Source organism: Poecilia reticulata, linkage group LG10 (genome assembly GCF_000633615.1).
Source record: "Poecilia reticulata strain Guanapo linkage group LG10, Guppy_female_1.0+MT, whole genome shotgun sequence".
NCBI lineage: Eukaryota > Metazoa > Chordata > Actinopteri > Cyprinodontiformes > Poeciliidae > Poecilia > Poecilia reticulata.
Window position 1 is genome coordinate 10,653,422 of NC_024340.1, and position 15,151 is coordinate 10,668,572.

At 40.8% G+C, this 15,151-nt stretch overlaps 1 protein-coding gene across 1 annotated transcript in view; it reads right to left on the reverse strand.

Moving 5' to 3' along the window:
• Positions 1-2,773: 2,773 nt before the first annotated feature.
• The window catches only part of mtnr1c (melatonin receptor 1C), a 17,897-nt gene continuing 5,519 nt past the window's right edge, over positions 2,774-15,151 (reverse strand). Inside the window, exon 2 of the mRNA XM_008419913.2 lies at positions 2,774-3,904. Within this exon, the coding sequence (XP_008418135.1) occupies positions 3,039-3,904 (866 nt within the window). The 3' untranslated portion in view covers positions 2,774-3,038. The remainder of the gene's footprint in view (positions 3,905-15,151) is intronic.

The following is a 15,151-nucleotide window of genomic DNA, read 5'->3' on the forward strand; positions in this document are numbered from 1 at the left end:
GTGTGTGTGTGTGTGTGTGTGTGTGTGTGTGTGTGTGTGTGTGCTCTGTGTTGTCAAAGACTGCTCTTTTGGACCATGTTGTTGGAAGGACTTTTTTAAAATGCAATTTACAGATAGTAAAAGCCAAACTTGTGATTGTAATGTCAGATTGTAACCCTAACCCTAAATGAGAAATTATCCACAAGATAAGAATAATTTTCCGAGGCACCACATCTAAACCAAATAGGAAATTAAAGTTGGCAGCTTCCTTAAACGCTCGGATTAAACGCTGGAAATTCTTGTAAACTGAACAAATGACCCTTTTATTAAATGATCAGCAACAAAAAGGATGGTGCCCAGCACCCAAAAATCTATATAAAAAGCAAAAGAACAAGAAACGAAAAAGAAATAGCAGCAGGAGATAAGATGGGAGGAAGGAAAGATGACCCATTTGTGTATAAGTACTTGTTGTGGTGGAGCTGATGCTGTCATATCCCCCCGAGCCGCTTTAGCTACCAACCAGTAGCTGACATTTCCCTGGCATGTGTGCCACGCATTTCTTTTGCACGTCACAGTCACTTATTTGTAAGGAGCAGAAGTGAACGGTTATGTGCCCCCCTTTTGCAGCCCGGAAAACCTGACAGCACCTGGCTCTTTACGCTCGACTCGCTCGACTGACATCCAACAACCCATCTGAGCTTAGAGGCTTTAAACCACAGCAAAGTGTCAACAAGTCAGAGGATATGGATCGCTGAGCGAACGTGAAATGCAATATACTCTCTTAGAAAGTTCGTACATCCTGAAGACGTCGTTTGAAACGCGTAATCTGTTTAATACGTCAACAAACTGCATCACTTCAAGAAGGTGTCACGCAGCCGTCTCGGAGCCTCCCTGTGAGGTGAAATGCTTCCAGTTTGTTTTGCGGGGTGGAAGTTATGCTGGGAGCCTGTCAGAGCTCATCTTGGGTATGGGTGACATGCGCCCAGGCACACTTGCATTATCATGAAATTACATCTCCTTGGCTTCTGGTGCATATCGTGCCTCGCAGACATTTAATAAACAAGAGGGCCGGCTTTGTTTATCAGCTGCTTTTCCTCTTTTGACAGTTTCTAAATCATTTATAATAATTTTGAAAAAACGGCTTCAGACCTGTCGGTTTTAAAAGTCAAAGCATTTGGAGAGTTGGTAGTGGTTAGAAGAATTTTTTTTTTTTTTTTTTTTACAAAAAAAAGCAACTTTTCATTCACACACAAAGCCTGTTGGAATTTCTTTTTTTATTATTTATTTGAAACCATAGCAAAGGTTTCACAGATATTGTATGTGTTTTTGTTTGTCTTGTTTTTTCTGGGTGACACAGTGTTGTGGTGAATTAACATCTCTACATTCTCCATAAAAAATGAGCTTGAGATGTTCTCAAACCGAGGATGACGTATAACTTCATCTTCTCTGCAGCTTTGATAAAGAAGACTTATTCTCCAAATTGGCACCTAGCCCTCTTCTAAAACTCTAAGCCACTTAATCCCAATAAGACCATTAAATTCTTGGTAATTGACTGAGCATCAAGGCTTAAAAGGATTGGATTTACGGGGAAATTACAAACATTGGGGCTTTTATTAATGCTGCATTTGAGAGACCAAAGAAAATGTAGCAAGAAATAAAACAACTTTCTTGTAGTGTGCTTCTGACTAAATCAATCAGTGCAAATAAAGGCAGGGAGTCTTTCTCTTGCTAGATGCACGGATGTGACAGAAAATAAATCCTTACGGCTGTAATGAAATTAAGTAGAAAATATTGAGGAAACTAATTTGTTTCCACTCATTTACCAAAACGTTTCAGTGGATTGTAATTAGTGCATCTTTGTGGTTTTATCTGCCTTCACCTAGTTAACCTGCCTGCACTTCAATGCAGCGTAGCTCGACAATCGCAGTTAAAATTGTAAAATGAACTTTTTTTAGCTTTTTATTCCCTCATCAAAAACATGCATGGAGTGTTGCTTTGATTCTTTCGTGCATGTTTCTTAATCCTTGAATCTCCCATGGCAACCATTTGGGTTTGAACCAGGCGCTGCCTAAACACATAACACTGCCTCTTTAAGAGGAAACATAGTCCTACGTGACTCAACTGTTGTTCAGCATTTTTGGGGTCACAGAATATTGTCTTTTGATGTTCGATGTTCTTTGCAATGAACATCGATATTTGGGAGAGCACACAGAGATGCGTTTAAATAGATTACAAAAATATTGAAAAATATAATTATTATATTCATTTGGGACTAAAATAAGCTTATATATTTTATATATTTATATATATATTTGTTGCACAATTGAGTCGAGTCTTTGTTGTTTAGAGGGCTGTATCCAAGCACACTAATGGAAAGTTGAGTGGAAGGAAAACGTGTGAAGGAAAAAGTTACATGGATTCCCACTGCTTTGAGAGGAGTGTGAAACAATGGTCAGTACTTCAAGAGCCTCCAAGACACGAGTAACTACTGTCACAGTAAAATCAGTTTTTCAGAGTCTTATGGAAAAAAACCCAGAGGCACAGAATCATGACTGACTGAGGTCAAGTGTGACATTTCCTCTGTGAGAGATCATTAGAGGAGTCGTGTCAACTTTGGTGATAAACTCAATGCCAAACTGCATAGATGCAGAAATTCCTGTAAAAGCAGCTGTGATCAAATATTTAGTACAAATACTGTACATTAGTTGGATATAATTTTAGTTTGACCTACATATCTGTGTTGCAAATGCCTCTTATCAGTAGTCTTATATAATTTTATAAGAATCTAAGAGTCTAAGATTTTGAATTTTTATTCATCATAAGCCATAATCAAATAAAAACCTAAATCTAGTCAGTGAGTGATGGACCGTGAAATTATACGTTATCAAGAGGCACTGAAATGCTTTGAAACAGAGTACTTTATGTCAAGTTTCCATAGTGTATAGATTTTGGGGGGACATCTGAATGACTCCACACTTAAAAACAAGAAACAAAGATAAACATCCAAAACAGGCACTGAGTGAAACATGGCACCATTACTTGTCCAGTGTAACATCAATTTATACATTTATTTCAGCTATATTATTGTTCGTTATAGCCGGTGAAGGCTTACTCTTTAGCCCCTCAGTGGCACATCTGGATGTCTCCATGAGGAGCAAACGTGGGACGCAAAGGGCAAGGAGGATCGTCTTGTACTCCTTACGGAAGTTTTGGTTCAGCAGTCCGTATATGATGGCGTTGAGGCAGCTGTTGAAGTATGCCATGAAGTAACTTGTGACAAAGAGCCACTCGGGTATGTTGGGCGCCACTTTTGCGGGATTTATAGCCACAGCCAGACCTATGAGGTTCAGTGGAGCCCAGCACACAGCAAACAACACAAACACCATAAACATAGTCAGGAAGTTCCTCACGTCGCTGGGCTTCAGTCTCGTCCTTTGTTCTGGTTTCACCCGGTGTTTCACTTGAATCACCAGGACCCATATCCTCATGTAGCAATAGGACACCACCAGGAGCGGGATCAGAAAGTGGATGACCACCACTGAGATGGTGTAGTACGAGCTGACGGTCTGAGCGAAGGTGCAGGAGTAGACGCGAGGGTCGTACTGCAGAGAGCCGACGAAGAAGTTGGGCACTGTGGCGATGGCGGTGAGCAGCCAAGTGAGGCCCAGGTAGCAGCAGGTGTTCCTCAGGCTGTACAGGCGGTCGTAGTGGAGGCTGTGGCAGATGTAGCAGTAGCGGTTGATGGCGATAGCCGTGATGTTGAAGATGGAGCCTATGACGCTTAGGCCCATGACGAAGCCACTGGCCTGACAGTGCAGGTCTCCCATGGTCCAGTCATTGTGGAAGATTGCTGTCAGCACAAGAGGGTATGGGTACAGCGCCACCACCAGGTCCGCTACAGACAAGCTCACCACAAAGATGTTGCCTGGAGAACAAAAGGGAGGTAACAGGCAAAGCGTGAGTCATGCTGTTTTGCAAAGTACCGGGCGTCAACATAATTTGGAGCGTTCACTGATGTATTTTAGCTGTTTATTTTCCAAAATGATATGATTGCACAATAAATAACCTCAACGATTGAAAAAGTTTCTAATTCGGTTTCTAGTCTAATATAATAACTGCTGCCTTACAAATCCCAAGAAAAGTTACAGCCATCAACAAGATCTTAAAGTTAAGCTTTAGTTTCATCAGTAATGGTGGAGTTTGTTTAATTGGTCCGTCTTATGACAGTTACCTGTCTTTAAGCATAATTCTTGAATTTCCAATGGGGTGAAGGTCAGAGGTGTTCAGAAGCGTACTGAAGTAACACCCAATTATGTCAAAATATCAACAACCTGAGCCGAACTCTTACCCTCACATGAAAGGAAATTGGTTAGAATATTCAAAAACAGCACAGGAACCAGAAAGGTTTTCAGAAACTCAATGAAGCCTGTTTTACATCGCCATGGACTCAAAGAGCCACTCGGGTATGTTGGGCGCCACTTTTGCGGGATTTATAGCCACAGCCAGACCTATGAGGTTCAGTGGAGCCCAGCACACAGCAAACAACACAAACACCATAAACATAGTCAGGAAGTTCCTCACGTCGCTGGGCTTCAGTCTCGTCCTTTGTTCCGGTTTCACCCGGTGTTTCACTTGAATCACCAGGACCCATATCCTCATGCAGCAATAGGACACCACCAGGAGCGGGATCCTATTGCCTTTTTTTGGAGCTCCACTGCTCCAAAAAAAGCATCTTCAAACTTGACTGATGCAGCCGCCCACATCATCAAACCAAATGCATTCAGGAGACACCTGAGAGAAGGACGAGCTATTTAGACAAAAATAATGAGAAGAATGTCTGAAGTAGTCAAGTTAAGGTTTTCAAACCTAAAAACACTATTCCACCTGTCAAACGCGAGGATGCTGATGTCATGTTGACTGTCTGCTAAGCTACCAGGGACCCTGGTGCTTTCCAATAAGTGGATGAAATAAAATAGAGGAAGGTCCACTTCAAATTCTCCAACATCACTTGGTTAAAACAAGAACCAAAACAAGGGAATACAAAAAAAAAAAATATGACTCAGTAGTAGTTTTGAAGTGCACGGATCAGAACAATATTGAGTTTCTGGAATGACTCTGACCTCTCTTGAAAACATGTCAAAAACCAAAATAAATAAGCTCGTTGTTGGGTAGAAAAAGCTTCTGGTTGAGGTGGAGCTTGCTCACATTTAATCAAGATCAGAATGGGTACGCTTCGGCAAAGGTGTGGATTAGAGAAGAACTGATAGCAGGTGCAAAATGACTCAACTTGTTTTTGAAAATCACTGAAAAATATGAATAAATCACACATTGTTTGAGTTTAATAGAGTGCATTCTACTAATGGTGAGTGGCACTTTTTCAAGTCCAGAGGACCTAAAAGCACTTCACACTACATTCAGTCATACACGCATTCGCACACACATTCACACACTCTTTCACTCGCCCATTGACCACTGGAGATAGGAACCTGCCCCAAACCACCCTGCAAGGATAAGAGGGGATATAACCAGTGGATACTGGGAATTTTAAAGCAACAGTAATATAAAAACCTGTAGACCTTTTAGAAGCAGGTAACATAAAACATATTGATTTTTAAGAGTGGTTTTTTTGTAGTCTGTTTTCTGGTATGTTTAAGGCATTACTCATTTGAACCTAGTTCCCTGTCTTCAAGTCTGCATGCACTGCGCATAGCAGCAGTAACGCAATAAAGAGATAACCAACGTAGAGCAGTGAACCGATGTGAAGCAGCGCCTGACTTAGGAAAGCAGTGCATAACAAACCGTTTGAGAAAAGCAGAACATAACTGCGTTATGAGAGTCTGTTAGTGGTTTTGTCTTTTCATCTTGATGTCTCATTATCAATTGTGAACCTTTTTCTTGACTGTATGAGATTCATCACAAAACAACGACTAAAACGGACTGAAATAATTTCTTTTTACTGTCCATGTCCATGCAAACGGATTAAAGTCTTCTCTGTCACAAGCTCCTTTTCTTTTGTATGTCTTGCTTAGTGTTGCTATGTCATCATAGTCAATACGGACATTTTTTATTTATTTTAAGTCATCTACTGGTCTGTTCTTTCAGTACCATCCAAAAAAAATAATTCAGTATCCTTTAAATGACAAAGACTGATATTTGTCTTCTGTCTGACTTTGGTGATCCTCTCAATTTTTCCTTATGAAACAGCAATCTGACTCTCTGCTGCCGGGAACATTGTGAGCTTCAGTGAAGGTCAGAGTATCCATGTGGCCGGGCATGTCGCAATGTGTGAGAATATCTGTTTGTTTTTTTGTTTTTTTCAATGTCCTTAATGAGTTCTGTAAAACATTTCAGCTGCCTTAAAAGTAAGTCTGTAGGTGTACTAAAATCAGAGGCTAACGTGATACGAAAAATGCAATGTTTTAGCTGCACATGAAGGACCGTTATATTCCCATGCTGCCATCACAAAATTAATCTTATAAGACACTATAAGATATAAAGATATAAAATGTTCTTGATATGTCTGAAAAAAAAACATTTCAGATATATAAAATCTGAACCCATATATTCATGAATGTCAGAACTACCTTTTGCTGGAATTACAACTTGATTTCTTAGGGAGGGAAGAGGTGTCTCTGCCAGCTCTTCACATTTGGAGATGGATTTTTTTTTCCAATTTCTCTTTGCAAAATAACTCAAGTTCTGTCAGATTGAATGGAGAGAGTATGTGAAAATACATTTTCAGATCTTGCCACAGGTTGTCAGCTGGATTTAAGTTCGGACTTTGCTTGGTGCATTCTAGCACATTAAGTGCTCATGTTGTATTTCTGGCTGGTTGTTTGGGGTCATTGACACGGCGGAAGATGAACTTCTGGTCCAGTCCCAAGACTGCACAAGCAGTAACAGATTATTTTTGAAAGACTGACCTGAATTCGCCCAACCCATAGGAAAACATTCCCACAGCTTGATACTCCCACCGCCAGGTTTCAAATTTCAAATGGTATGTCCAATGTGATATTTAAGGTGTTTCTCCTATCGGCTTTCTATTTCATATTCTTCTAGGTCAAGAAACTATATATGTATATATTTAAAAAAATTTAATACTTCCATGTTTTTCAGTTTTTGTCAGTCAGTTCTTAACTTAGAACTATCCAGCCTCTGTTTGTGGTTCTCCTGAAACTGCAATTTAGCGGAAATCTGATTTTCAAATCCTCTGTGATTTTCACTTGGGAACAAAAGACAAGCGTACTGAAGGATGTCTTAGGATATCTCACTCATTCGACCTCAAATAAATATATATACTTTTTAAATGTTGGGTCTCGGAAGTAAAACATCATCTGAAATTTACTCTCCAAACTCTTCAGCTTATTTTTTTACTCCTGCTATGTAGCGCTGGTGGATGGATAACATGGTTATGAGGTTAGTGCACTGAATGTGGCACCTGCTCAAAAATCTATTCAAAGCCATTCTGCTCCATGTAGCAATATCCTTATGCTAAGCTGACCAAAGCGCAGGTGGAGTGCAACTCCTTCGGGTTGATCTTACTCACATTTCTTGTAGCTCAACTTGGTACCTGATCCTAACAAAACAAAGGGTAAAATCCCCGATTTCCCTGCTGCAGTGTCTGCGTAAGGTATCACTACTGAATTTGTGACTTGTTGTAAATATTTTAGTACTTAGTAAAATTCTAGCTTTTTTGTCAAATTTGCAACATGTTCTAAAAGAAAACCCAAATACTTACGTTTATAGAAATAAAACGATGGTTCTCATGTAATGTGAAAACCAACATGTCTGTCAGGGTTCCTGTGTGTGTGTGATGCATCTTTTCCAGTGAGGATCTTGGTGGAGAACCTGGGCAGTCTACACAGGTGGAGCTCATCAGCCTCATCAGAGAGCTGGGAATAAAAGAGCAGCAGAGAACCTCACTCAGTGCTGGATGATTACCGGGAGTCTCTCTGGCCCCCTCTTGTAGTTACCTGTTACAAGCTGTTGACTATCTCCTGTGCATTTGCCAGACATTTTATAGTCCTTGTGTTTGCTGCCTCTAGGTTGTCTCGTTGGGTTTCCAAGAAGAATCAGTTCCGCTGTTTCTCCTCTTGCCTGCAAGCTGCCTGCCTGCCTGCCTGCCTGCCTGCCTGCTCTGCCGTTCCTTGTTTCTTCACCCTGCTTCATCAGACCCCTGGCTCTCTGTGTAACCACCCTCCTCGCACTGGTCTAAGGATTCACCACTGGCCATCTTTTCCTCCATGCCTTTAGTCATTCTAAAGTAAACTCTCTGTTATTCCATCCCTGCTCAATCGTTTCTGGCCACCATTAACTAACCCTAACACTCTTTGAAAATAAAACCAATTCCTTATTTGGACTCTGTTTATTCTGCATGTGGTTAAATCCGAACACGTCAATGACACAGTCACCTTTTTACCTCGCACTGATTATGGGAACATTGTTTATGAAATGCAGCTGTTGGCTCTTTATGATCTTATTATAGACCACTGAGCTTTATTACAGGTAAGGATTTAAACCTCTTGACCACCGTTGCATTTCATACTCTCTGGTTAACTGTCCACAACCATACTGCTGCATTAATATACTTTTATTTATGAGTGACTCTGACTTACTATATCATCTAAAAATAAGCAATTATGTCCTACAACAAAGTGTCTCCTACATTCAGCTTTTCTTTGTATTTTTCTCTTAATTTGTTGTTCAAATCACACTGACTACAATCTGTACAACAAAATATTGTACAAAAGATTTTCTATTTAAAACAAGTCACTGAGAGCTTGTGTCTCAGTAAGATCTACATTTCTAAATAAAGGTGAAATACAAAAAGAAATATGGTTGTATGTCATGTTTTTCAGATCTTTCTAAAAAGAAATGGGAAAAAAAATCACTTCCACTTCCAACTCATGCACCATTTTATATTGGCTTGTCACATTTAAATCCCAAAATAGATTGAACCGTTACAAAATGTGGCCTACGTTTATGTACATTAGAAGTCAATGTACATCAAAATGAGTTGAACGCTAATAACTGTACTCATGACTTTGCAAACTATGTAAAAATGGTATTTATGTTTGAATGTCAGACCCTTCAGACTTGAAGAGGTGATCCACTTTCCCAAGGCAAAGACATTTTATTTGCATAACACATTTTCAGCAACAGGGCAATTCAAAATACTTTTCATGATCAGCTGGCAGATGAAACAACAAACAAGCAAAATTTGTCTTCCCTTCTTTGCCACTTTGCATTGGTAATGTAAAGAGAAACGATGACAGATTGAAAAACACGCAACGCTTTATGACGTTCCAGATGTTATCAATCAAAGGCAGCGCCAAACAAATGTTTTTTTAGCCTTGATTTAAGGAAACTCAGTGTTCCAACATTTTTGCAGTTTTCTGGGAGTTTGTTCCAGATTAGAGGATCATAAAAACTTAATGTGATTTGCTTTAAGCCTCAGTGAGTTTGGAGTTGCTTAGTAACAATGTAATGTAGATCTGTGTATCATCTGCGTAGTTTCTAAAGTTTTTTTACATTTTTTTTATTGGCTCTAGTCAGTGGTGCAAAAAGTGGGTATGCAGGGCATGCAACGCATAGGGGCGCAGCACCAGAGGGGGCGCCAAAACCCCGTCTGGAGGGGGCGGCGCGCCAATGATGTTTTCTCATACACTTCAGCGCGCCTTACGCTCCTTCACCTTGCGCACATAACGTTTTCGCATCCACCTGAATAATTTGTAGTTACGCCACTGGCTCTGGACGCCTTTATTTGATAGTTAATTGACAGGAAAGTGGGTAATGAGAGAAGGGGGAAGACATGCAGCAAAGGTCACCAAGGCAGGGAATCGAGCCTGCAACAGCTGTGTCGAGGAATAAGGTCTCCATATGTGAGTTGTGCTTGACCCCTTCGCCACCACAGCACACCCTCATCTGCATAATTCCAACTAATTGTACAATTTGTTCTTATCTGATCTAGCGGAAGCATGTCGATATTAAATAGGGATGCTCAAGTTCAACCAAGGGGATCCCCACATGTGACTTTTGTCTGAGAAGTCACCTATTGGCTCAAAGAAGTCTCTGTTCATTAGTTAAGACAAAATCCAGCCAAGTATTGTACCAGAGCAGCTCTACGGTCAGATGATAATTTCATCTTTCTCATATATTTGTTGACATTGTCTTTGTGATGTGAGCAGATGTTATTTTCTTCCCTTTGTCTCAGACCAAGGCAGAAAGTCAGCATGATCTCGTCTCATCCTGTTTCTTATAAAAAAAAAAAATTGCGTCAATGTTTCGTTGTGTGAAAAACCTCAAATCTCTCATGGCTTTCTGCCAGCCATGCTTGTTTCCCCACATAAAATTCACAGGAATTTTACTAAAACCGATTACGAGAAAATCAAAACACAGCCTTGTGTTTAAAAAAAAAAAAAAAAGCATCACAAAAAAACGCTCAGTTAGTTTCACGGGTGGAAGTGCAACTGGATGATACGCTCCACTAAAACAGCATCAGAAGAACCGGTGCTGGTATGACACTGGACCTTGTCACAAGACACGAATAATCGAAAACGACGTTTAATACTGTTACAGCGCAGCTGCTGTGTTGTGGAGGGGAATCAAACTATAAACACCGTGTCAGATGAGAAGATTGATGGCTTAAACATAAAGCGGTAGGACAAGCCGGGTCTGCTTTAAAAAACACAAATCGCTGTATGCTGTGAATGGATGCTGGGAAATAAAGACCGCATTCTGTGAAGCTGCTGTTCATATTACAGGTGAAACTCGTCCTGAAATAAAACACGTTGCCAATGCAAATAAATGATTTACTGCAGCTGAACAATGTCTCACAATCCGCACGGGACAAGAAACAATGTGAAAAGTGAATGAAGATTTAATTAGATAGAGCCTGTCGTAGTCATTATCCAGAATTAATTTTCCCATGCAGCGTTACATGAATAAAAATACGCTATCTGTAAATAATATATGCAGAGTTCTAATTGAGTTTGTGAAGTTGGAGAGACTCCATGCAGGTTGGGTCATTTGGACAGCTGGGACAGCAGCACTCACTGACGGATATGATTTTATGTCGATTTGAAACACATGTCAAGTATTCGTCCATAGGACCCAGAGCTTGTTACACAACCTGCACCGCAGGCACCACTGGACTAATTAAAATGTACCTTCCTCAACTCAATTAAAGAAAAACAGCAACTGAGTGGTGTTATAATCCTACATTCCCAGAAGGACTTCCCTTCTTCATCATATAGAAAAAGAAAAGTAGATGTTTATCATGCTTTTTGTTTTTTCCCCCCCAACTTGATCAAGTTTTTCCCGGTCAACTTGATCCGTCAGGGACTACAAATTTTCAGCCCCCTAAAAGCCATCTCTAAAGTCTACTGAGATAAAAATAAAAGCATTTGTTCCTCATCCTCGACTTAGCTCAGTGGGCAAATCTGTCAGATTGCATTTGTGATGCTGGCAGCACTCGCCGTGTGCATTTGTCACTGCGCAGAGGTTTGATTCCTTGCTGACACCATGTGACCCAATGCTATCATGCTCGCCTGCTGCACAGGGCATGCTCCAGCTTTGCAGGTCTCTGCGGCTGAACCGCTCTCCAGCACTTATCATCTGGAGGGTGAGGTAAGTGCTAAAACACCGCCGAGAGGATCGCTGTGCAGAGGCCAGATGACTGACTTTGTTTTTTCTGGCATTCATTATGAAAAAACATTGGACACACCATTACCTCCCTGCGTGGTGTCATTAGTCAAGTTGGCCGGAATGATGCTCATCACGCCCAGAGCTGCAGTTTGCACTCAGGCAAACTGTTGTTTTAGTGCAAAACAGGCGACCGACAAACTTGTTCTCACACCTGCATACAAGGAGGGAGTCGTGCCCGCCGACCTCTTCCGGAGCTATAATTATCGAGTGTGAGTTGGACGTGGCTCGGCCCCGAATGCTGATTTGGTACAGTCCGGCAGGGACAGCTGACACGGAGCCTTTAACTTCTCTGACACCGCGCTGTAATTATTTGATTTTACAGCGGGCTGCACTCGCACAAAAAACTGTCAGCCAAATGAAATGTGCCATCACATCAACTGACTCTTGCTTTTAGTGTCTCCTGGGAGCTGAGGGGGTCGCCCAGCCAATTTCCCCCGGTGAACGCTCCTTGTTTGGTGAATGAAAACAATAGTTCTTTCTCGATCGTCTCTGTGTTTGTGAAAGCAAAGGGCTCTGCAAAAGTACTGCTACCCTTATGCTGTTTTCACACGTCAGCAGCTTAGATCCACAAACTTCTATGTATCTGATTTGGATTTCTTGTTGTTGTTGTTGTTGTTTTGACAGACCAACAGAAAGCACTAAATCATTTTCAAGGTAAAGGAACATAAATATCTGAAATCATAAATATCTGGGGTATCATTTTGTGATATCCCAAAATGAAATCCAGTGCAACCACTTTCAAATCTCCTCAAATTCTCCTACATATTACACATACCGTTCAGGGTAACACTTTATTTGACGGGGTGCACATAAGACTGACATGACATTGTCATAAACGTGACATAACACCTGTCATGAACATGACAGAGTCTTCGTGAATGTTTACGACTGGTGTCATGAAGTGTCATTCGGTAAATAATGACACGTATAATGCAAAGTTGATCATTTTAATGGACTTTTATACAAGGTTTAATGCAATTTTGTATAAAAAGTGTCATTATTTACCAAATGATGCAATAATGACAGTTTTAATTGACTTTTAATACAAGTTTTAATGCAACTGTGCATTAAATGTGTCATCATTTATCGAATGACACTTCATGACAACAGTCGTAAACATTCATGAAGACTCCATCATGTTCATGACAGATGTTATGTCACGTTTATGACAATGTCATGTCAGTCTATGTGCACCAGAAAAAGAGTTAGAATAGTCACTCTTTAGCTCATTTTATCAGAAACTGTAGATTACTCGCTATTTAGATGCAGAGATCAGAAGCCCAGAGGAAACTTCTGGACCAACATTGTTAGACTATTCTTCAGTCTCCTGTTCTCCGAACCCAGAAGTGGAATTAGACCAGAGGAAACTTAGTAACCCTGAACAGAAGCTAAAGTTTAGATGTAATTTACTTTAGATGTAAATCTAAAGTTTACATACTTTAGATCAACATTAGATTCTCTTTCTTCTTTTGCTCTTTCCTTTGGTTTATTTTGTTTGTATTTCCTTTTAATTCATGTAAATCACTTTGAATTGCCTTGTTGCTGAAAATGTGCTACATAAATTACCTTACCTTGCCCCATCAAATAAAGTGTTACCAAGTTAAGATGAATGCTATTTAATCTCAGTATTAATTCAGCTGCTCTGTGACAGCTAGTGAGGAACACAACACAGTAAGGGATAAAATTGTGGGGGAATTTAAAACTGGAAACATTCTCCTATTTATCATGTCACAGGGCATCCGCCTGGGCAAGAAGGGGCATATATCTGATAAGCAGCCAAGAGAGGCAAGATGAGATTCAGAAATTCGCAGCTCAGGAGGGAGAATCTGACTCTTAGTCATGCACTCCACAAATCTACCCTTCAGTTTCAGAAAAAAAAATTGCTTTTAAAAAGCCACAATAAGTTCTGTTTGCAGCCTCCCCAAGTGAAGGAATGCTGCAAATATGTGGACAAAGTTACTCTGGTCAGATAAGATCATAATCGTTTTAAAATTTCACAGTTGATTAGATAATTGCTGTTCAAATGCAGTTCAACTGACCTTGAATCATTAAGCAAAACTTCAGTCTTTAAGTGTTTGAAGCTGATGGAGCCGAACCCAAAAGACTCGCAGGTGTTATGAGAGTGTGAGCTCGTTTTGACCCAGGAGGGCAAAGAAAAACGCACACCACACTTTTCAGATTTTACATTAAATCAAAACTATGTATAAGTTCTATTCACTTAATATAAACTAGCTGTATTTTTTTGTGTGTCGCATAAAAAAAAAAGACATTTTCTGCAGTGTAAGGTTTTTGATAATTAGAAGAGTCAAGCAAAATCAGATTCAACTTTTCTGCTTATTCATATTACAAAGGGAACAACAGGAGAACACTGGAGATAACTCCTAATGCAGAAGAGCGAGACAAACGGAAAGGCTGCCAGCCAAGTAGCTTTTCATTCTCGTCGCTCCTACGGCTGCCTGCTGCCTGCACACGTTGCACTCCGGGGGTCTTTGTTCCTGTGTCCCACCCACCATCCGCGTCCCGTCACTCTGACCGCTCGCGCTGGAAACGTGACACGCCGTTACTGTGCTTTGATTCACTCGGCTATATTTAAACACCTTTGAAGGAAAGATGAATTCACAAAAAAGAAGAAGAAGAAGAAAAAAAAGCAAGAATGGGAGGGGGAATCGTTTGGGAGTGGTGGCATTGCTGGAATCTTTCTGTCAGCAGTGCGTGGCTTAATCTCAGATTAGATTACGTTCTCTTCACTCAAGTTATGATAAATAGGCGAGAACAACCTTTCAGCAAGGACGTTAGAGCCGATGAGACGCTGGTGACTGCACTGAGTTATGTTCGGGGGGCCCGGGGATTTGGACAAGTTTAAGATTAAGCTGACTTGAGTTGCCTTGAAGTGATGCAGCCTGCGACGAGTCCGGCCAACGAAAATCACTGTCATCAGAGGAGTCCAGCGAACGAACCCGAAACCAAAGACTCAGAACACCATCAGGTTTTTATTGAGCACATCTATGACGGAAGACGTGCCGCAATTCAAAGGAGCGAGCTCTTTCAGGAGAGAGAGATTCAGATTTAGTCAGATAGTCCCAACGTGCGACAAAACGCCTGCCATGATTTTGTTGTCGGGAAGAAGAAGACGACACGCTAAGCGTAGTGTACAGAGTGATATTCCCCATGGATCTGTGCTGTCAATTTAAATTGGCTTCTGGTCTGACTCACTAAGTCCACTGACTCAATTAACCCTCCCTCTGGATTTTTTTTCCTGTTTTTTATTTTTATTTTTTCCAACAGGGTGGAGTAAGGAGCTCATGACTCTGGAGAGACGCGGGGATGTAATGCATGATTTCACAAAATTCAACTTCATCCCCCAAAACCTTACATGCCCCATGACCCACCGCTCTCAACACAGTGGCACAAACTAAACACACGCGCACACACACGCACACAGACACACACACACACACACACACAC